The sequence below is a fragment of the Varroa destructor genome, unplaced genomic scaffold (genome assembly GCF_002443255.2).
Source record: "Varroa destructor unplaced genomic scaffold, Vdes_3.0 BEIS01000005.1, whole genome shotgun sequence".
NCBI lineage: Eukaryota > Metazoa > Arthropoda > Arachnida > Mesostigmata > Varroidae > Varroa > Varroa destructor.
Window position 1 is genome coordinate 3,132,894 of NW_019211458.1, and position 24,588 is coordinate 3,157,481.

At 39.0% G+C, this 24,588-nt stretch overlaps 1 protein-coding gene and 1 long non-coding RNA gene across 2 annotated transcripts in view; one reads left to right on the top strand and one right to left on the bottom strand.

Moving 5' to 3' along the window:
- oxt (Xylosyltransferase oxt) overlaps positions 1-22,473 on the top strand; it is a 39,244-nt gene extending 16,771 nt beyond the window's left edge. The window contains exons 3-16 of the mRNA XM_022807664.2: positions 701-897; positions 1,323-1,420; positions 3,510-3,726; positions 4,051-4,229; positions 5,505-5,710; positions 6,399-6,479; positions 9,608-9,845; positions 10,504-10,777; positions 11,176-11,382; positions 11,557-11,757; positions 12,041-12,153; positions 12,437-12,557; positions 19,211-19,371; positions 21,750-22,473. Of these exons, the coding sequence (XP_022663399.1) occupies positions 701-897; positions 1,323-1,420; positions 3,510-3,726; positions 4,051-4,229; positions 5,505-5,710; positions 6,399-6,479; positions 9,608-9,845; positions 10,504-10,777; positions 11,176-11,382; positions 11,557-11,757; positions 12,041-12,153; positions 12,437-12,557; positions 19,211-19,371; positions 21,750-21,965 (2,509 nt within the window). The 3' untranslated portion in view covers positions 21,966-22,473. The remainder of the gene's footprint in view (positions 1-700; positions 898-1,322; positions 1,421-3,509; positions 3,727-4,050; positions 4,230-5,504; positions 5,711-6,398; positions 6,480-9,607; positions 9,846-10,503; positions 10,778-11,175; positions 11,383-11,556; positions 11,758-12,040; positions 12,154-12,436; positions 12,558-19,210; positions 19,372-21,749) is intronic.
- Positions 3,622-10,602, bottom strand: LOC147755182 (uncharacterized). The gene is made up of 3 exons (XR_015328012.1): positions 10,482-10,602; positions 4,021-7,995; positions 3,622-3,759 (listed from the first exon to the last, which is right to left on the bottom strand). It is a non-coding gene; the product is annotated as an uncharacterized LOC147755182 (long non-coding RNA).
- Positions 22,474-24,588: the final 2,115 nt, after the last annotated feature.

The following is a 24,588-nucleotide window of genomic DNA, read 5'->3' on the forward strand; positions in this document are numbered from 1 at the left end:
CTGTTTAACTGATTAACTTGTGTTAAGATTAACTAGCACTGTTTTCGCAGATGCATTTCGTCAGCTCATGTATGAGTGTGTTGGTCAGTCCGCAGCGATCTTCATGGCATGCCGATAGCACCACTGTTGCCACAGGATATCTCTTAGTAGTAAAACGTAAAATTACCACCTGGGGGTTCGAATAGGCATGACAAATGTCAGTTCTACCGATAGGCAGACAATAAGGCACACACAGCCCATCAGCAAAATTCTAAAGTTGCAATGATAGTTACCTAGTAATCCAGCATCGCGAAGGAGGACACGTCCGTTCACCTCAACGGTGAAGATGTAACTAGCGACATTACTATACTGACTTTTTTATACATCATTTTTATGTACGTCTATATTATCACCATTATCTTCAAATTCTTGGTGATTTAGCGTCGCTCCGATTTGAACGATCCTCGTCGGAAAAAACGGACCAACTACTATTGGTTTAAACTGTCCTATCAAACAGACCTATACAGTTTGCATTGCAGCTAATATTTAATTGTAGATATCGGCTCTCGATAAAATACTTTTTAAATGGCTTTTAAACCCGAAAAAAATCTATGTGACCACCACATACTACTATTGGTGAACTACTTTAAACATATTTCTTAGTCGTTTTATTAATCATTTTTACATTTACTCAATACAAGCTTTTGTATACTTTATTTAGTGGCGGCGAATTATTAAGGAGGTCAACAACCGAGCTTCCATTCGAACCTTCCTGTTCCCTGAATGGGACAGAGGTACAATCCGCCTTAAAGCGGGCACAGACAGCCCACTGCAAGCGACAAATAGCGGACGTCTTTTGTGCCCACCTTCGAAGGTCCTTGTATCCGACGTTTCTGAACAACACTTGTCCCAGCAAAGGTAATTTCCGATGAGTTGATATATGAACTCTTTTACTAGCTTTCGTGGATTTAAACTGATTTTATGTCAGTTTGTGGAAATATATAGAATTACTTTAATGAAGACATACATCGAAATTCGTCAGAGGGGTCGTTAGGGTTGTATAATAATATACCCATACAATTTAATGCGATACGTACTTGAAGCTTAAGAGCTTCTCACTAAGATTGTGTAAGACGTTGTGTTACAACATGACTCATCAACTGAACCTTCCGCCCCAGCGAAACAAAGCTTAAATATGTAATGTTTCACAATGTTTATTGCCTATTCATTACATTTTGCCAGCATTATAGTTAGCTACCATTTTCGATCACGGACCAGTTCGATTATGGGTTATCAATCATTCAACCACTTCATTAGAACTCTACTTAATCTACCTTTTTCAGAAGGAAATCCAGGAGATACAATTGGATGCTTCAGATTGCCTAACATAGACAGTCTTCAGACGCCTCATTATGTGGCCAATAACACACTCGCAAAGCATGTAAGTCATTCCAATAGATACGTAGATGACGAACATAACTAGTACCGGTTGATAAACTATTGTCAAAATAGTCAGTCAATATCTCTTTATTATGCTTTTCGTTAAAATGAGAGACCTCTGGGGGAAGGTTCTCTGTCTTTTATGTGATGAAAGTCCTCGCTCTCGCCTCGTTCCCCCCTTTGAACTCAATGAAACAGTGGCCGTTCATTTGGCACTGTTGGTTAACGTTCTTAGAGCGGCCTGCAGTGATTTTCTCATACCATAAAAAACCAAATGAGGAAACTAGACGAATTTTGAAGAAGGTGGTAGATCGGAAGACATTCGGCGGTTATAGGCCCCAGTTACTACGAAAGCTTCTTGTGTCGATTTAAGAAAGCTGTAGGAAGCATCAAAGCTTTTCTGGAATGAAACATTATAAATACGAGCAATCGCAGAAAGATTGCCAATTATGTGTAAAGATATGTTACCTTACAGTGTCCAATTGTTGCCATAACGAAGTCAGGCGATAGCTTCATAATTTATAATAAAGACAAAATTAAACTACTTAAGCCATCCGCGCTTATTTTTTTACCTATTCGTTTACTAAGACAAATGGAATAATTACCAGGGTCGCCACTACGGCAAGTTATGGTAGCCGCGTTGGAATCTTCTGGAGACTATTGAACAAAGGCCTGTGAAATTCAATATAAGTTAGAAAGTTTCTGCTGTTTTTTTACAATTTCTGTAGAATTAATGTCTGTACATTCATAAATCAGACCTATCTAAAGCCATGAAGCCTCGAAGATATGGTTAAGGTTTTTGTACTGCTGCAGTAGCCGTGTAGGGGGAAAAGCTACATAACTGAAGTTGAGAGCAAAAAACTAGTATTATAAACATTATCACGATTTAAGGTTCTAGAGAGTATAATTATATATGAATAATAAAGCAATAATATGGATGTTACCAAATTTCTATAAATAGAAAAACTCTATATCTGTGTATGCATGCGTATGTTCAGGGACTGATTTCCGACAAATAGGTTGCACGCACCCAAGGCAGGTTTTCTTTATTTTAGCGTTTAGAAAGATAACATGATTAGACTTCATCAATCAGCGTCTTTTCGTGCTATTAACTTCCCTTCTGCTCAGTTTCCAAGTCAATTTCTCATTCTCAGTTGAGGCTCACTCATGATATTCCACGCTAAGTATATCTGGATGCCCGCAAAGTACGATCCTGGGGCTATTAATATTTCATATTAGTAGTCTAATTTATATAACTTTTAGGCATTGGCATAAAAATAAAACAAAGATGATGCGAAGATATATGCGATCGCGAACATGTCAGAAAGGCAGATTTCAATCCGGTGGTAAATAGCTTTTTTAGATTTCTAAAATCTGAAGCAGTGTCTAACAGTTTAAGGGCTGGGCATAAAATATGAAACAATTAATTTAAATCTTTAGCTTCCCATCAAGAAGTACAGTCTAAAGCGTTTCGACCGTAGTCGCAGTCGTAGTCGGCCGCACAAGTTTTAAAAGTTAATCTTGTTCCAGATTTATGTATACTCATTATAATATTATTGAACGTACACGACATTGCTTCTTGGGTCTTTTTGCTTTGGCAATGAAAAACGTACATTGACTTGTTAAGCTTTTTTGTAATCCTATTATACATATCCAGTGTTCTTATCCGGAGCTAACTCACGACTGAAAGAAAACATTGTGAAGAGGTTGAAAAAGCGAGTAGCTTACACACGTAGAATAGATTAAAATTCTATTATAACATATTTAGTGATATGAAATAGTTTTAATAGCACAAAAAACCGAGACAGCAGCTGCAGTTGGTCAGCAGATATGTTGGATCCGTTGAAGAAAGCACTTGTATTGAGAACTTAAGCTGCACGAAAAAGTTCCCGCTTGTAAATTTGGTTTCTGTCAAGCGGTCATTTAGCCAGCAATTGTTTTATGGTTTGGCTGAGACAATATTATGTGTAGGCCTTATAATTCTGCTTTAGATTTATTTGGTACAGTCGGCCGCGGTCACTGTTGTTCAATCGCTGGCCATTTATATTCTGATTTGGTCAGTTGTTAACCTCCATTATGTTGTTCCCTAGTCCGCGGTGTCATATCCGACCCCGATGTCTTGCGTGTGGGCGTGCCTTCGCGTGGGCGCACCGTTTGCTGTTTTTAGATCGTCTTCCTCACAGCAAGAAGAGCGAAGATGTGCATGCGCTAAAGTTCAAGATAAAAGCTGGAAACGCGTAGAGAAACCTTGTTCCGATGACCAATGCCAAGATTGTGGTGAACTCTACAAGACCGGGCTTCCAATTCGTGAGTACGGTAGCTTCATAGTACAAACTTATGCTGTGGATCAATTGATTCAGAACGCCGGGGAGATAGCTTAACTTGGCGTAATGCGGTATTGTAGATTGCAATCGCTTAGCGTTGATATTAATTGGTATTATAGTTAAACAAAGCATATACAAACAGCACAGAACACATTGTTGTTATATATGTATAGAATTTTTATTTTGAGATGCAACACAGTAAGTCTTATTATAATTTTCTAATGTATCCGTCCAAAGGAGATTGGGAGATTTTTTATTACGTTGAATTCAAACCTACCTGCTCTGTTGGTTGAATTGATTCATTTAGAGATGAAAAAGCACCAGCCATTGATGCCACCTGCGGACCTCAGCGATAATTCTCCTCGAGCCAAAATCGTGTTCTTGCTCACTGTTAATGGACGCGCATTACGCCAGCTGAAAAGACTGATCTCAGTTCTCAATACTACTTCTACGGAGCAACACTTTTTTTACGTTCATGTTGACCAGGTGAGAAATTTTCATTTCATTCAGTTTCAATCTAATCAATAATCAATTACAAATCATAGAGGAGGTAAAAAATGTAGTAAAAAAGATCCCACTGGACGCCAATTTACGGCGAGTTTGTGGCTACATGTCAAATTTGTCCTATGTGTGGGTGTGGTCAAAAAACATTTTTTGAACAGAACAAAATACAACACAGATAGGTGACAAGATCTGCTTCGGGTACTTAGTAGGCATCGAAAAAGTGCTCTAGCGCCTTCACTTTGAATTTGGCAACCAGCTACAACTTCAACAGCTATAATCAACAATACAACCTTGATAGCAATATTTAAAGTGGAAAAACTCATATCTCATAGATGAAGCGTGTCGGGTCTATGTGTACGCTGAGTGACACGCTAATTTTTTGCACGTTTGGATGCTTCGTAAGCTCAAAGACCACTTTTCTTTTTGAAAGCGAATATCTAAGATAGATGGCTCTTAAAGGGTTGACCAGAAAATGTAGTGGAAGCAGCTGCATGGTCTTGATTTTCAGCCGACAGGGGCAATGTTTTTGAACATATTGTTTTGTACGTTTATGACAGCAGAAAATAGTGGATTTTAGCCGGAATTTTGCAATTTTCTATCCAACTCATCTTAGAGCGCCAACTTTGCTCCATAGGATAATTTCCTGTTTCGCCTTTTATTACTTAAAACATTTAATAAAAAAAAAACATAAATTATTTACATAGCGCCAAAATGTATATCGGCTAATCTATGAATTCGTTGAAAGGATTACCGTAACGTTGGGCAAAGATGGGTAATAATTATTCTCTGGAAAAAGGTGGCGCTTCTTTAGCTGAATGGACTTCTTGGCGTCTCTGATACATCTTTGTGAGCATTACACTATACAGGATGCGGCAGATAGCCCTAACAAAGACCGTATGACTAGTTTCTTTTCTCTACGTACTATTTGTAGTTTATTCCAATTATTACTAGATAATCTGTTGTACGTTTTTGCAGTTCACTTCTGTAACTTTTGAACCAAGCTTACTTTAACACGTAGAAATACATTATGATACACTATTTTGAACGAAGATTATTGTGAAAAATAACCTTAACGTAGGCGCCACACCTTAAATTTGTTATTAGCAACATTCAGACAACATTCGTTAACAACAGATTCGTACATTTCTTAGAAAAATATGTAAAAGAAAGGCAATAACAAGTTTAATAGTTTAACGTGGTGTTACCTTTGTGGTTGATCGACTCTTCTGTGCTACTAATTTGGTAATTATCGAATAGCGTCAGGATTATTTGTACCGTTCACTCAAGGAGCTGGAGGACCCGTCATGGTTGCGAGTTACGCCGCAGCGTTTTTCGACGATCTGGGGCGGAGCTTCGTTACTTCAAATGTTGTTAAGCTGTTTCCAGGAGTTGCTTCATCTCGATAAGTCGACTGACCGATGGGATTATGTAGTCAACCTCAGCGAAAGTGACTTCCCAATCAAGTTAGTTTGTTGTAATACAAACGTGATTTAGCCCTTATCCCCTGATATTACGGAGGACAAATAACTGTATACGACATTTTGGCTCGGTTTCGTTAAAATAGAAAAAACGGAAAGTGTAATTTGTAACCGTATAGTTTTAAGAAAATAGAACCTGGAAAATAACACCAACTTAACGATATTTCGTTTCTTAGTAAAAAGCAACCTTAAAATGAGGGATTAAAAGTACACAGTTTTGTGCACACAAAAAGTACACACAAACCTGTGATGTTCGCAAAGTGTGTCGATTCGTATGTCACGCAAAATGTTTAAAGAGGGACAAAAGTTAACACGTCAAGAAGCGAGGGCTTTCATTTATTTTAGATACTGTACATGGTGTTTCTATAGCGAGTTTCATAAGTTCTTTAAACTCCACAAGTTTGGTTGACTTTCGGAAGAATCTGCTGGAACTCATAAAAAGAAACATTTACATTTCCTTGTGTGAGGGTTATAGTAACTGGAACTCATATTAAAGACAGATAATGGTCGTCGCATGTACAAATAAACGTAATACTAGTTGGCGGACACTGCGTTTAACATATGCTTGACATTGGCCGAATCGGCCTTCAACTTTTGCCCTTCCTACTACGAATCAGCTAGAAATAGATAATACTAAAATAAATTTGACTATTCTGAACTTTTTTCTCTTTAGGAGAGTTGGTGAACTCGAGCTCTTCCTGGGAGATAACAAAGGCTACAACTTTGTTCGTTCGCATGGGCAGGACACACCAAAGTTAGTATTTCGTACATTATTTATGTCACTAAGTGAGTCAAATAAAATCCGATCTAGTATAATGTAACCTTTTTTTATATAACTGAAATTATCTACCCCTTTGTATGTCCTTATATATATATATATATATATTTTATGTATGCAGTTATACTTAACTTTGCATTCAAGTCAATACGTACAGGTTCCCTCTAAGGTGACTTTTAATGTACCCCCCACTATCCGAGTCTTTGGAAACCTAACGCCCAGAACAAAACAATGGTCTAATAAAATTTTTATACGTTTCCTGCTCTTGAGCTGTTCTGCTGTACTGACAGAATGCGTACGAAGACACGAAAGCGTCAATCACGGTGTCATTTCCTCGTTAAGGGAACCAACATTATGGAATTTATAGTGGAACAACAGAGACTCGGCAGCTCTAAAAAATTTTCTATTGATGAAAAATGTTTGGGGTCTTGGCTTGCACATTTCGAGCATGAAGTCCGTGATCGCTGACATAATCAGCTGCTTATCAACTCCTTGACCAGGACACTGAACAGAGTAAGAATAGTGAGGTTGCCTTATTGTCGGTTACCTGAGATAGCAAAGTGTCATTTTAAGATTTTTGGAACAGCAAGCAAAGCCCGTACTACACTCGGTCCATCAAGTGGGAAAGTTCGGAAATACAGTCCCCTATCACACGTTACAGTATACCACTCTGCACTGAGTTAAAGGCGTTACGGAAGTAAAACTTAACAAAAACGATGTGTGCGATACACTGAGAATAAAAATACGCTTCCAAGAAACCTGAGATCCCGAAGCAAAGTAGATGACGACCCAAAGGTGGCAGTAATCTTCGTTCTATAAAACCAACAAGAGATTTCAGCCGCTATCCTCTGTGAACTCTGGAAGCACCCATTTCTTTAGACTAATTCCAAATCATATGGACTGAGTTCGCCTAGGTTAACAGATTTTAGATATGACAAAGAAGAAGTCGATTAGGTCTCGTCGCGAACCTAGACACTAAGGACTGTGCTGCATCAAGAAGATGAGGTGTCAAACTAAAAAAGGATTTAAGAAAAAGGTCGGATGCTGAGATTACGTCCTCCATAGTGGCTAACGCATTTGTAAAGCACAAGATACGGACTCGGTATTTAAAGTACTTTCGTTCACGGAACGCCTGAAGAGACTGATGTGTTATTTTTTTTCCTGCGAGCATGATTTTTTAAGACTACGTAGGAAAGGGCGGGTTTTTCTAACCATTCTTCTTCATTATTTCATTTTGAGATGTCACTTGACAAATAATATCTATCGCGTTTCATGTTGTTTCGAGTATTCTAATAGGCGACCGGTAAGTTGGATTTGATAAGTTACATCGATCTCGGGGTTAAGCATCACGAAAGCGCTCGTAGTAGAAAGTCGACCTACCTGAAATTAAATCGTTTCCATTGTCCCAGATAACATCTTGATATGAAACTGGTTTCATAGAGTGGTCCGAGCCACCGTGTTTCTCTTAGATAAGCGCATGACGGTACTGAGGCTGGAATTTGAATAGACCAACCTAAGAAGTTCAATGAGGCAGTAGTTTGGCTAAAACTAAACTCTAGCGGAGTGCCTATATTAAGAGGATGGCTTCCATCATGATTTCATTGTACTTATCTAAATAGGCAGATCTGAGGCACCCCAGGTACTTTGTCTTCTAAGGGCCTATGCACAACTAAACACGTTGGTTAAAGCCAACAGCAGATGACTGGGTTTGCTACAATTGTTGCAGGCCTTTGGTGAGATGTAACTTTCAGCTGTGCGTTTTGTCCTATAATAGTTGAAGGTCACCGTTGAGAGACCATATGTAGAGCTACGGGGCAGGTTTGAATATTAAGAATTCGCTAGTATGGTGGTGTTTTATTTGTTTACATTGCTTTATATTTACTACGTTAGTAGTTCACCGTGGATCAATACCGAAGTTCATATTTCTAGTTTGCGGACAAAATTTCTCGTTTAGGAAATGAACTTACATCAACGACATATGTTACAAAATCGAAACCTATGTGTTTCTAGTTAAATAACAGCTGTAAAGCCTAAGACTGCAAATAATAGGGAGATTCCGTCTTCTGGGCTAGTTTGAAGCAAGGCTTTTAAACACTGAATGTTTTTGGGTGATCCAATAGGATATACTCTAAGAGAATCAGGTGTATTGTCCTAACCGGGATCACAGGCAACTCCTTATAAACGGGGGATTTTTCACACGATTTATTCACCATTGCTCCTTCAGGAAAAGTACGTTGTACAGGCCTTATAAGAGCTACTGAATTTTGGCATTCAGTTGTTTGACGAAATTCGGGCTTCGTGGCCTCGCTAGACATCCCTGGATATTTATTTGAAAGACTGCTTCTTGCCTTTCATTGGTACCTATTTTTGGTCAAATTATTTCCATTGAAACAAGCCGTTTTTCTCCTCTTGACAGGCTTTCTAAAAAGTGCTGCACTATTTTAAGCAAGCTCTCGAAATTTGAATTTATGCGCGCCATTAGATGAAACAACGGCGTTGACTATTCCACTATCAGTCTACTCGCATATGCACAATTATATATAACGTAAGCACAACTGCATGTAACGTATAAGCTGAAATTATCTGGCGCGTTATAAGTTGAATATCTAGATGGAATATCCAGTAGTTTCAGTATCCAAAAGTTTGCCGTCAGCTTTCTGTTCCTAGCCACATTCATCTGTCTGCTTGTAGCATATAGTCTATCAGCGGTTCAAAGCGGTTCAGCGGATTTAAATAAATCTATGCTCCAAGCTGAAAAATACTTTTCAGCTTTGATTATTGCCTCCAATAAATATACTTATTTAGGTAAACTGGGAATGCGGCAATCGACATACTATACGTTTTGAACGGATGCGAGTCGTTATATCGTCTGTACGTCGCAAAATTTATTTTATTTGTGATCTCTCTATTAAATTATAAGGGATCACTATCGGGGCCTTTACTAGCTGGGGATATTGTTTTCAGCCCTGTATTTTTGAGTAAATAACAAGACAATTTTATATACTTTCTTATAGCCCAGAATGGTTACTGAATGAGAGTGTGATAGATCCGACTAATAAAAACAAAGACTAGCCTCGGGCTCCGCTGATCTCTCGGATGAACAGGTTCATCAGTAAACAAGCCTTGATGAAAACCTTTCTGGAGTGTGAAACACGTATGTGGCGCTTAGGAGACAGGGAACTTCCTCGTGGCATCCGATTTGATGGAGGTTCTGACTGGGTGGCACTACACCGGGGATTTGTTCAATGGGTGATTCAAAACAGGGCTCATGATCCCCTACTTGTCGGATTAGAAGCCCTGTTCAGGCATACGCTGCTGCCCGCAGAAAGCTACTTCCATACGGTAAGGGTTTTATATACAGCTTGTGTACATTTAGAAGCACGTACACACCTCCCTCGTCAACTTCTAATAGTTTAAAATGAATTCATCTTAAAGCACACGTTAATATCACATTTACAAGGGTGTTTTTCTTATAATCAAGTGACGTTCGAGGTGAGTAATCGACGTTTCGGAAAGAAACTAGAGAGGTTCAAAACATGAAATCAATGGACATTTAGTAAAACGTTCATTAATTTCAAGTTAATAAAAATAGAGAAGCGCAAGATAATTTTTGCCTGATGAAACATATTTAGGTGATTTCCAGAGGCACCGTGCGAGACATTTACCATTACCATGGAAATGGTAGATTTGTGGAGGAATGAACCGGCATATTTAGGACATTGTTAATTGTCTAGACTTCTTGATCGGTGCACTGCATTGTCCTTTGCCAGCTTCTATCGATGCTATATTTGTTGACATTAACCATAGTTTTTTATGACAAAAACGGATTCTTCCATCTTTCCGCAGCGTTTCTTGCCCTAGTTCTACGACAGTTGCAGCAGTGGAGCTAAGCTACAAAGTTACCCAAGTAGTTTGGTTATTCAACCTAATGCAGTTCTTTAAGCCAACGAAGCTTAGTAACAACAATAGTAGACATACCTATTTCGTGTGATAAATGCAGGTACTTCATAATTCCGGGTTTTGTACGTTGATTGTGGACAATAATTTGCGATTCGTCAACTGGCGTCGTAAGCAAGGCTGTAAATGCCAATATAGACATGTCGTTGATTGGTGTGGCTGCTCGCCTAATGTTCTTCTCGAGGATGACGAGGGAAAAGTGGCGGTCCTCTCTAGAAAGACAGTATTTTTTGCTCGAAAATTTGAGCCTGTGCTTAGCCAGAAGATCGTCGACTTCATCGAGGACACAATGCTCAAAATAAAACGTAAACCTACATGTGAGTTAAAATGTATATCTCGTTTGCAAGATTATTAAAAATGATGTAATTTTTATTCAGTAGGTTACATATTGGGGTTTACCTCTATAACCAGTACCTGATTGTGCAATATTATTTTACATATTCATATTTTACATATAAAATTTTACATATTCTTCATTTTAGAGCTAGACGACTTTTTGCCAGATTGTCAAGTATAGAACAGTATTTTTAGTAGAGACAGGTAATGAAGTGTTTCGCAAAAAATCAAATCATTCTTAAATGTGGGTCGCTCATATACAAACAAGCACGTGGGGCCAAGTCATTGGCCCTTTGTATAGCTCAATTATTCGGTTACTTTGCTAACTCAAAAATCTTATAAACGCACTCTGCATAATTACCGGACGTACATTTCGTAGCTAATCTGGCTAGTGAGACATCGTACTGGCAGAACGAGTTTCACTATTTAGACCGGTCACCTGTGCCAGATCAAGGGCGTCTGTCAGCATGGAGTTCCTTGGCACGCCTTTCAGCCCATCATCTAGGTCAACTTGGAAGTCGATGCGTTCTGCGGGCCTCGCGAGTACTTGAAACATGGCTATATTTTCAACACGATCTATTCAAAGGTAGTGAGATAAAAAAATCATTCTGCCATGTGCGTACAAAGTGCGCCATGGTGAAACCAAGTAATGTGTCTAGTATGGATCGTATAGCGGCACATGCACACTATAAGAATGTCAGGCAACGCTGGGTTCCTTAAATAAGCTAGAATTAAAATTATGTCTACATATTTGTTGTAGGGGTGATTATTCAGTATGAGGCGCGAGCAGAACATTTGCCAGAACCAGTGAAAGTAGAGGCCTTGGTGAGCCCAATCAAGTCCTTTCAGAAATCTGGGAAGTTTGAAAACGATCCTTTTGATGATAGACTAAGGAGGATTGAGGTATCTTCGGATTTCGATGTCAAGGAACTTCTCTTCCGAAATTTCGCCGGAATCATGGGTAAATGCGCATCTTACTCAGACATGATATGCTCAATACTGCATTTAATATATCGGAATATATTTCATACTTTTAGGTGCCTTCCACCTTTCTTAGTATAGCACTGGTTCTATATAGGTACTTGTCAATGCTCGTTAGTAAAGAAAACGAATTAGACGACAGTGTCATTTCTCACGGTGCTAAAATATTTTTCCAGCCACCTACATGTTGAAAAGAGATTTATAATAATTACCGGCTGCTTCTTCAATAGCGCCTGTTGCTTTTCACCTTTTGGTTGAAATAGGTCCACAGAGCGAGCCGGGAGTTTTGCATGAATGGGGCAGGGGTCCGGCGTCTTCAGTAACGTTCGTTTGGATTGACCCTGCTCAAGTCGTTGCAGGTTCATATGAAGTTAAAGTAAGTAACAATAACACGTTGTGTAGTTTTTTCTACGAACCATTGGGACCATAGTCCCATAAGTTAATGATACCTCTAAGCACGTTCACTTATTGAACTAATCATCGGGGAACCTTTTCGGAAGAACTCTTAAGGAAACGTAGGTATATGCATCGGCCGGCTACAAAGCCGTAGAATTTTGATCAGCCCCGCCCTCACTAAATGTTAAATAAGTGGAGTAAATGATTTACTTTTTGCACTGGAACTTAAGAATACACCTTCTAAGTTGTTCTTTGTTCTCTAGGTGGGAATTTCTGAACAGATCGAGCATCACAAACCTCCGCTGCGGAAGCCCTTGCGGCCGGGGGTATGGAAGTTGAAAATGTTCAAGAATTGGGTCCTTATGGCTGAGACCAGCTTTATCGGTAGGCAGTTCCTGAAATGTTAGCTAACTAGATCTCCATCATTGTCTATATATATGCATGTTGATACTAGATAATTGTATTAATTCTCGTCGTTTATTCAAATTGCTTTAGCATTATATCATAATCAGTCCCGATAAAATACAAATTGATATTTCATATGCCCGGCTTAAACAACAATATTTCTCGATGAAATGTCACTCGTCGTAAAAACATATTTAAATAGAATTACGTGAGTTTTCAATGTGCGGCTCAACGCAAAAAAAAACTGCGGTTTTCGCTTGCCAATATAACGAGTGTCCTACATTATAAGCATTTAAAGCTCAGGAGACAGCGACATCGATGAATAGGGCATTTTATCCATAATTTTGTTATATCAGTGACCATTAATTATACGACATTGCGCGGAAAGTTAGCCATGATCGACATGTCTTATATTGGCGTATAATATTCAGTTTAAAACTGGGCTAGAGATTTTTCCCGCCAGTAGCCTACTCTTCATATCTTGCTTTAACGATTATCCACCTCTTACGATCTATACAATAAACTAGAGATGATACACTTTATGAGCTTCGCAAAAATCAAAAAATGAGTTGCTCTTTAGATTTTCAAAAATTGAAGAAAAATAAGTGGTTTTCTATGGGTATCAGCGAAAAGATATTAATTTCACATTAGTGTCAATGAATGGAATTTAATTTAGCCCGTTGGTAGTGGCCAACAGTAGGTAACATATTCATCATTAAACTATTGTTGCTGAAAATCAGGTGATTCTTAATCCGCTGAACTAATCGTTCCGTTGTGTCGGATGGAAAAAGGCACATACGTCAAAACAAAAAACGGATTGAAGGTCTAGGCTTTAATACTATATCACATTGTAACCTAATCAAAAAATATTTATCAAAGCCTTTGTTGTTGTTTTTTTTGTGGCAAATTTTCCGTAAGAAACGATTCTTCTGAGACCATCAACAATATGGCTGCACATATATATATATATATATATATATATATATATATATATATATATATTGAAAAACAAGATAATACTACCATAATAATATAGTAGTCGACATTTTTCAGCTGTACACAGCTTAGAAACTTCGTGCAGTTTGCATTAGTGCATTTCATCTTTAACCAAACTCGTCTTAGTAAACGTAAGCTACGTTTTAAATGTAGACTTAAAGCAAGTTTCATGAACGCCATAGGGCCAATTTAGGGATTGATCTTTTGCTATTTGTTATTTGAAATAAAGTATTTTATAGTACATGTGGGAAGAGGTGGGGCCATATGAGCTGTCGTTTAAAGCAGTGCCGCGGAAGAGAAAATTCCAATCTTCTATTATCTAAGACTCTTCTATTAAGTTGGCTCAGTATATTTCGAGAAGATATCAACTGAAGCCCACATAACTCCAGAACGTGGAGCTACATAAAGTGAAGTTATATGGACATGCAATGGGGCTACACGAGGCGCAAGTAATGCCGTGCGAAGAAGTCAGCCGCTCAATTAAACCAGTGGAGAGTTATTTAACATGATAATTCAGGCGGCTATGTGGGTAATAATTAAAGAAGTAAGCGAACTCAATGTACAGTTTGGCTTAATAACTTAATAACGAACTTAACATTCCTAAGTTCGTTGCATTTCATGCACTTGTCTACAACAACATGTCACAACTGGTTGTTTTGAACAAAGTTTTTATTGGCAACACACATCGTTCGCAGAATACAATGTCGTCGACACACGCATCATATTGCAGATAGCCAAAGTCACCGATCAGAATTTGCTATAATTATTTGTACTAAAATCATGCATAATCACGATAACTATACAGGCTTCGGTGCGGTCAGACCGGCTTGAGGGAACGGTTCGCACGTTCTTACCGTCTTTCTTCCAGGTTTTTCGGTCAAAATGCAACTCCAGGATGTGTCGGTACATGGGGCATCCAAAAGGTGGCCTCATATTGCGCAGCAGAGCTTGACGTTGGTCCGCAAAAGACGAATAGTAGTACCTGACTTGCTTAATTTAGCAGTAAATTATTATAAAACATTGTCTTCGTTAGCCATAATTGCAGCCCTTTTTAGATGGATAGGGATTACTTTTGTTGGATAACTGACTGCCTCGCATGAAACCATTGTTATCCCATGTAGTTTCATTTTAGTCCACGTAATCCTACTTTGTGAAGCTATATGGATCAACGATATGAGCGTCTTCAGTTCAAATTTTCTCGAAAATTAGCTAGTTATAACGAAGGCACGTAAGTTATCAGTTTGCTTCAAATATTGGACGATGCTAGTCGTAATTAAATGCCTACCTTCACCCCGTATCGGGTGTTAAGAACAACTGCAGCGATCGGCCTTGAACATACCTTCGTTGCGCATTGTGATAACGAAGGCATCGTTGTACGCCTCGTTTTGTCAGTCTTGACCGCATCTCATATCTCGCTTATAGATATAGCAGTTTATTACAAGCACTAGCCGGGTGCACGTTAGATGTGTATTTCCAAATCACCTGTATGCCTTAGGCAACTGTGAGTGTGATCCTCAGGTTGAAGAAGCAGATCACCCCATGAAGTCAACGCATCTGGCTAAGCAAGTCTGGACTGTTGATTGATGTCTATGATGACTAGAAACCTACTAACTGTCATCGCCTCACCAGCATCCATCCGTATTGGTGTTGCTCTGTAGCATCGCTTCGAGCGATCTAAGCACATGTACGCTCACTTTGTCAGGTTTATCCAGTACGACATGTTTCGATTTTGAATCCTACGCTGCTTTAAAGTTGACGCATATTCTCTATAAGGGTCTGCTCAGTGTTTCCGTTACCTTCTACAGGAAAATGTTGAACGCTATCATCTTTAGCTTTACGAAATCAACACTGCTCCTTCGAAGACATTGTTTTACTCAGGAAATGGTACTGGGCAATAAATAGACAGCTTAGACATAGCTGAACAAGCAGCCTTTTATCCGTCTTTAAGAAGATGGTTTTAAGGGACATCCTTCACTGTTTGCCACGAGGATTATCGTTTTTTGATTACAAACTTTGCGAATACAACCTTGTTGAATATAAGCGTCGATAGACGAAACTTAAAAACCGAGAAGCGTCATACCTTGCTTCGATTCGGCCGCATGACCTTATTGATAACAAGTCAATCAGGGCATCCACTGACTTATGTTATCAGTTGACTACTAGCCGGTTACGTCCAGGTGCTCCTCGGTCTCTGAGTGTTTCCGCTGAGCCTCCCTAGACCTGCTAAATACCAACAGCCGTTTTCATTCCGAAATATTGAAAATGTCCGCTATTTGCAGGGGTTAGGAGCAAACAGTCCTTTTTTCAAGAATATGTTGATCGGACCTGCGAAAGTATCTACGCTCTCTTCCTCGGATTAACAGAGTGAGCGGCAGTGTTGCAACCTACGTCTCGTCGATGAAGCGCGATCAATTCGAACTGTGTATATATAGACAGGATGGAGAGGACCATGTCAATCCAGGTGCCACATCAATAGAGCTAAAAACAAACGCAAACCAGCTGTTCTGTAAGGTTCAAAAGCGATCACAGAAACCGGCGATGCATAGTTTCCATTCTCTGGGGTACCCACCAACTTGTGAAAACAGTCGTATTATCCATCCCAATCATCGCGCTCAAGAAAATCGCCGCTAGGCAATATAAATGTTTACGTGCAATGCCTATGTGCTGCCCTAAGTATAACAAAGTGAGACGCGTTGCCTATAAGACTGGCAATAAGGTTGATCCGACAATCGACTTAGCAGGCAAATGGCATCGTAGGGTGTGCGTAGCGGTAACATCAGACTGGCCAACAGAACAGTTTATGAAATGTTTGCGCTGGAGAATGAATCAATGAGTTTCATTGACGTTCCGAAATGGGTTCGTCGACTTCAAGGCGGTCTTCGATTCGGTATCCAAAGAGAAGGTTATGATGACGTTGATGGAAGTGAATGTTTATATAAACGTGTTCAACTTTTTCGTTGCCACTCTATAGGAGCACAGAATAACTATCGACGTTGGAGTGGCCGAATTTCCGCCTTTCACAGGAAACACGACTTGAACCTAATTTTATCCTCTATTCTATTCAAGGGCCTCCCTAATCAAATAAGACGGCCCGAGAAACTAGTCGAAGGTATGTTGTACGTAAACGAATAAATGATATAAGGGTCGAGCAGGTTCCAAGTGCAGCAAAATTTCAACCCGGAGCCACGCAATGGCCACAGATTTGAGGCTGACCATAGACCTGATTGAAGTAGAAGCGATGAAGTTCAAGAGGGGATATAAGACTACTGACACCTTGTATCCATGTGATCCGACCGGAGTCCATACATGGGATTTTTCCCATCCGAAAACGGCAGAACTGTGCACGTCACCTAGAGATACGCGAAAGCAGTGTTGACAGCATAGGCCTCGTCCGCAACTGCTCTTACCTTGTTTAATCTCCAGATAGCCATAGATTGCAATGTGTGGTATAGGCGCCATTAGGGAAGGTCCTACAGTGAAAAACCCTGAACAATTAAATCGCGTCAAGGCCTCTTTCTTCAAAAGAGCACTGGACCTATTGCTTCGGGTATATTCTAGGTGACTCGCCACTGCTGTTCGAGAACCTACGTTATTGCTTTGAGCTTGCATCAACGGAAGTTTTCGAGACGAATTTTTTGAATAAGGAGCGAAAAGTCGTGAAGATGTCTTTGCCTAGAGTGCAACGAGTAGAAATAGACGAGCCCGCTAATCAGAACTGTCGTCGCTTGCTCTGCCATGTATGGGTCCCATGTTAGACTCTCTAGGAAACCTGATTTCTACGATCCTGACGATATATGAAGTGCGGAAATTGCGATAGATGCATGCAGTTCGTTGTCCCCTAATATCATCTTTAGGACATTTGAAAAATCCCTGAAATTAGTTTAAACTCATGTAAATCTTATGACGTAGTGTTGTAAATCGTTTCGTATGCTTCCTCTGATATTGATAGACTGTGTTGCAAACCTGTATGGACCGCTATCGGCGAGAGTGATTAATTAATCACTATCGTATGTATCGGAGCATAATCAATTTCGGCTAGAGGAAACTTTCTCAAGAATTTCCTCCAGTATCCACCTTTTTTTAACTAAGCGCATTTATTATACATTTCGGAATTAGATATAATATGGACAGTATTTTTTAGGAATATTGCCTACGAAAGATGTCACGCTTCAAAGATTGTCTTTAACTAGCTCAGACTAAACGGACCAGTCATTCTGATCACAAATATCGTTGTTGCACGTACGGGGTGCGCTCGGTCTTCTTAGCTGGTTTTTGTTCCTGCTTCTACGCGAACCCATTTCAGCTTGTTTCAGTTTTAAGCTCCAGTCTTCGCCATTGGCGCTCTCGTGGATGTTTAGTTTGAAAAAGATGTTCCGTGTTATGTTGGGATCGATTGCATAAGGACCGATTTTTAGTGCAATGCTGCGAAAGGGCACAGGCACGTAGACGTGGTCGCAATCGTTGCTGTTGCTGTTAAGGCCTCCATGTAGTCGGATAATATAGAAAAGGTTTTTTATACTCATGTTAAGTAGCGTCATTACGATCACTCTGACAACAAAGGACACATAGCTCTTAAAAGGCATGCTCGCAGGCATATTAAGGCATATCAGGTTAGCTATACATCCTCCCTCAGACTGCTGCCCTCACATTCGATACGAAGACAATAATTGCTTACTGAACCTGCATATGTACGTAAATGTCGGTGTTCATTTAGAAACGGAACTATTCTGGTTTGTAATTACTCTAGTGTCTTGTAATACCTCAATCCGAGAATTGAAGTCCAATGTTTCCTCCTTGTCTAATACTAACTGAAAGTAGCAAGTTAAAAAAGTAGACGCAGGTGATTGTTTGTAAGCTGTTCCTGAATGCAGACACTTTCTCTCAGTAACGAGAGAACTGTCTTCTCATGATACAAATCCATAAGTTCCACAGGACTTTTCCCCATTCGTCTCTCACTGGCTAGCTAGACGGGCCACGGGGCCCTGGTCTTAACTGCTCGTCGATTGATTTTTCTGACAATAGTTGCTCAAAAAGCAGCAAGTGGTTCTAGTGTCGTTATGTCTCTAATTGTTTCTTGTGCTGTGAACTTGAAATTACAGATTCAGTCTGTAGAAAAAAATATTCTTACGGACCTATTATCAAACCTTACAACAATCAAAGTAATGTGCGGGGGTTTTTTCGAGAGTGTCCGGCCCGAACTAACCTGTCTACTTCTTTAGAGAACAAACACATTTTTGGACATAATCTTTGCTTTATTCGAAAACTAACTCGATATTTTTAGTATAATTTTACCCTTTCTTTCAATACCTAATTAGGTTAGGAAAAGCCAAGCTTTTGAAAATAATAACTACATAAGGGCTATCCTGGGCCATTTTAAAAATGGCGTTTGATCATCGCTTGACTCTATGAACGAACAATTTCTACTCGAGCTAATTTTACAGTGAGGTCAAATCAACTTACAAAACCGTTATGTTTCCCAAGGTAAGGTGATGCCCCTAATCCAGTTTATTTTGACTTATTGAAATTAATTATGAACAATAGGTATATGCGTTTGAGGGCTGCTGTAGGGCAATATGACAATGATATATGCTGCACGATAGGTTGGGTTAAATAGAAAACCAATATCTTATTTTCAGTTGTTCCTCAAACGCATTTGGGTGGTCTTCCAGTCAAGAATACGACCATAGCGGCACAGCTGAACGGAGGCCCTGCTAAAGGCTATACCGAGGCCGATCTAAGTACAGTTGAGGACTTCCTTGGAATTTCGAAAGCGACGAAAGAAACGCTTATTAGAGAGGTACAAACACACTGTGAGATTGCTATTTAAGATTAACTGTGTTTGTTTTTCTATTGTTTTAAATAACAACCAAAGTCTCGCACTTAATCCAAACCCAAGAATTAGGTACCTGCGTACGATTACAAGTTTGCATCCATTCTACTTATTCGCCGCAAAAATATTATCTCACGCGCCAGTGGACCGGAGTAAAAATTTTAATATATATAAAGTTAGTCAACAAATACAGGCTCTATATAAGAATTTATGTAATTATACATACCAAATGGATAAGGGAAACGACCAAATTGCCAGCTTCGAAACTCTAGTTCGTGTACTTCACTGAGGAATAGGGCAACGTTAAAAAAATCAAAGTTGAAAGTAAAGAAGCTACTTAATATATTGCAGAAACCCATGTTGGTCGTTCGATTAAGGTAAAAACTACACACGCAACGGTTGTTTTACAAATGCTCTTAGTTCGGTAGAGATATTATTACTATTTTTATTATTACTATATTCTCGCGTGAGGCCTAGAATCTTTCAATATATATAAAACAATTTACGAGAATTTATTGTTGTGACATAAAACAAAACGAAACATCTTTGACTCGAGTCTTCTAAGTTCAAGGCATACTTTCAAACTTAAGTTCTCATTGTTTTAAAAACCTTTACGGCCGATACAAAATAATCTAAAGTTAAAGAAACCATTTGAATACTCTAATTATCATATTCTAAGGACATGATAACGCATATGGGTGCTGATAGTGAACGCTGTCAGCTGCCTGTCAAAAACACTGTATAGATCCACTATCGAAAAATTGTTTCTACTATATGGTAATCTCTTTACTCAGACTAAGGATGCAGTTTTGGATGATGCCTGTCACTGTTTGACGGAACTCTTTCCAAGAGTCGTGGTTTCTGGATTATGTCGTTTTCTGGATGAGGGTTAATTTATCCCTCGCTATACTTCTCGCCTTTGACACAATAATCAGGGTTACAGAGCTCATTGTTTGTCTGAAACGACTGGACATCCTTATTTTCATATTTCTTTTCTGCACGGAAATCTTTCTTTCCGTGAACGATCCCTTAGATGCAGCAAAAAAAATCTTGATCAGTATGTACTGGCACAATCTTCCCGACATTCTGATGTTCTTTGGGAGGTCAGCTGTTCATTAGACACTAATCAATCAAATGGACAAATTTAGATTGGCCAGATCTTTTCTTAAGTCTGAAATTTCGATAGAGCCATAATGCCGTTTTTTTCAATCGAAGGAATTGGCACGTTCGACGGCGTTAGAATGAAATACTTTGCAAAACATAGCCTTATATTATATTCGTACAATTTTACATATTACAGTGTTTAATAATTCCCTCTGATATAACAGTTACTCGTTCATTTTGCTACTTAATTTTACAACGCGAATCTTTGTGAACGTTGTAGACAGTTAACTGCGCGGTTTTATCGGAGACGATGAATAAGGAGATATGGTACATAGGTGTATAATGACTTGAGTCCACCATATAAGCAGTTTCCGACACACTTGGCTCCAGTTCGGTCGACGTACCTATCCTAGGTAGTATCTTTCCGTTTGCGTTTTCTCGTAAACACCACTGGAACAACGCTACCGAATTTCGGCCTGCTGGTTGTAGTACAAGTATTGCAAGTATGGTCTGATTTTTTTGTTCAACGAGACGACCTAAATATCGATAATCAAACGTTCTGGCTCATTCTATTCCATTCTGGAGGTATCTTTGACCTAAGCGCTTGAGTTACTATACAACCGAAAGTACATCGATGCCCATTCTAAAATTTAGCGTACTTTGCTATTGAAGCACTATATGACTGAAAGGATGCTTCCGAACAAATCAATACTGCGAAGTCAGTAATATTCAGAACTGCTTTTTTTTTTTTCTCTTTTTTCTTCTCCCAGTACAGACAACAAATTGTGGCGTTATACTGGCTTGATAATTAGCAATCGTCGTTTTAGTCACTTAGTTGTTCCTAGCTTGAATAATAAAAAGGCATTTGGTAACTTGTCATGCTTGTTAAGGCAGTTTGCGCTTTAACTAGCATTTTGTCCTATGAAGATCCCTTCTTTGCTGTGTCGTCCAATCGCACTTCTAAGTTGAGTAAATTGGATTACTGCTTTTTGTGAATGGTGAAGTGCTTTACCACAGAACCTCTCCGGCTTCAGTTAAAAACAAGAGCTACAAATTGATTTTATGAGCAAATGAATTGGCCACGTAGAGACGCAATATATGAATTGGTTCCCATTTCGGCAACCGATAATTTTGATATAATGGTACATTTTTTCTCTAGATATGGTGTGTTAAATTAAGTTACTAACTAATCATTAGGGTTAATTGAGTTCTGACATGTTGATCGGTGTTGCATTTGACAGGCAACGTTGAGATCACTGCGATCTGGGGCGGTTCTCGAGGAATGGGCCGATGCACTGACATTCTCCCGCTGGTCGGTTAAAAGAATTTGTTTTGCGGCAACTCCAGCCCATCCCACAGGAGGAGTCTTTTGCCCACAGTTACGCATTGAACCCTGCCACTATACATCATGGAGCACTCTCGCCCCGGATGTTAAAGAGATGCTCAGCGCTTTGTGATAGCATTTCACATCTTTATTAGTCATGTTATTTATGACGTGCTAGAACCAAAAAAATGTCGTTTTCATTTAAATACTTTTATCGATTTATTCGTTGCGAATTATACTCGACATTATAATTCTTTGTATAGAAGCTTGCTAGCTTGAGAGTTAAAACGATCGAAAACACTTGGGTTTCTATGTGTGAGGACTTAAGCAAATTGTGCCAACGTGAAAATACGATGTTCGAAGTGTAACATATGCTGTTATTGTTTGAGTAGTCATAATAATTCAAAACATTGTAGCTTCTGTAAAATATGTATACATCGAGAGTATCTATGACAGAAAAAATGATGTCACTAGTCGTCGCCCTAAGCTTTTAGTTGGAGGTGGTTTGCACGCGCGTACCTCATACGTTGCTTTTGTTTAACAGTACATAGTAAAATTTTTATACCGAAAGACTACAAACAATCGACGAATGGAAGTGGGCACAGCTATCTCAATTTTCGATTAATAAATATTTTTCAGTACTTAGTTGTGTTTTCTTTGTGATTATGTAGTGTCTTTCTTTTCGATTACGGTTCTTTAGAAGTCTTGTTCTGAAGCACATTCACTTAAGGTAAAAAAAAAAATACTAGTAGGCTTCTGTGAAGGACACCAAATTATCAAAATTAGATAACAGAAATTTGTCATTTTCTAAATCCTATATTCTTAGGTAACCGACCATTAGTTAAACTATAAGAAAACATTTTACCTAATCAATTAGATTAGAATTCTACATGTAGCAAATTTTACTCACAAGGTACGTAACTGCGCAGTTTCAAGATCTAACTTCCTGCGTCAGATACGGATGCGAGCAAGACTGCAAATGGCAGCTGACATTGAAGATCGGACATGAACATCGGCCAGCCATAATCAAATCTTAAAGGTTCTTATTTGTAAAGCTAGGCATAGTCATAAAATGCAATATATTATTGCACATGTTTAATCACTTGATCGCAGTCGTTTTGCAAAATGCTTAACGTACATGAACTGCGTTGCAGCAGGACACGCCTGATGGCTCGTGTTTCACGTAACAGTTACGTAATACAAGTTAGAATGCGACGTACTGTAACTCTACGATGCGTTATTTACAATCATCCGCTAACAATTTTTACATAAGATTTAAATTTACATAACTTTTCTTTGCTGGATCCGTTTTGCTACGTACGTTTGAATTTTGCGATTAATCACAGAGAATCGACAAACCTTACATTATCTCGATTGTTATTCTGGCGTTGGGATAAGTAACCGAGAGAGCGGAGAACGTAATCATGTGTGTTTGGTCTATATGAGTTTGCTTCTTCAGGTTTCTCAGTCTCTTCAGGTTGAGTATTTCTATGTAAAACCAAGCTCTACACCGGCATAACAAGCGAACCGTGACGAATCATGCGAGTTCAATCAGAGCTTTTTACGGAGCAACAGCCTTTTTCCTAAATCACCTGCCCACAATGGTTCTAGGGACAGAAAGGTGAGCTTAAACGCGTTATTGCCGAAAAATTAAGTCTGCCACCTAACAAGGTTTCAAATTAGTGTCTGCGGCAACGTTCAGCGTATGGAAAGGTGCTTTAACTTCGAAGAGCCATCTTATCGACATCTCAAGATCGACTGGGCCTCACCTCGCACTTAGGACCTACTGAGACCCGAAAGGGTAGCCTACCTACCCTCCGTCAAACAGGAAGTAGGAAGTGAACGGACACAGCTCATTGAAATGAGTCAAAAAATTTAAATACACAGACAAATTTCTACACAAAGTGATTTTATTATATGACGCTAAATCCTATATGATTCTGAGAGTTCAACAAGCTCACACGAACGTTACATAACGAGCGAAAAAACGAAAATCGTCCTTTGACCAACCGAACATGATTTTCATCTTCCTATGAATACCATCATAACAATATTCGTCCATCATTCCAAAAATTTGACGTTTTGTAAAAACACGCCGGATCGGTTTTTTCATGGCCTTTCCTTCTCTTTCGTCCCTTTTCTACATTTTGATTTAATGACAATTACAATTTAGCTAGTTGCAAAAGAGTCACGATAATAATATAGGCTATTTCCCGCGGTCCAGCATCTTCGTGCATTCATACGTTTGGCATATGGACTTCTAGCTTACTTACAAAACGAAGCCAATATATATATATACTGCTTTGATCCCACTATCAGTAGCATTTGATGTTGTTTACGGATAAAGTTCAGGCAAAATAAACAGTGAGGTTTGGTGTAATACATACTTACGAGAATTACTCGTATTTACAAAAGGTCTGCAATGCGGTTACGAATGATATCAACGATTTTTTTTTTTTTTTTGTAATTCTCGATACTCGATTATCCCTAATCTAGTATCGCCTACAGAGTGCCACGGTTTACCACACTATTGTATAGGACTGAAAAACGCGTGTTTTTTGCACAGAGTCTAGGTCAACCAGTCTTGTGTGTACATTGCTTTCGGTGTTCACGCTTATTATCGCGTTCTAAAGAAGAGTATACGCTATGACCCCCCAAGGTATCAAACAGTCATCGTGTATGATCACCCCCCACTATCATCACACTCTTTTACCTCCGTGCGGAAAACGCTCATTTAAAGAATACATTTAATATTT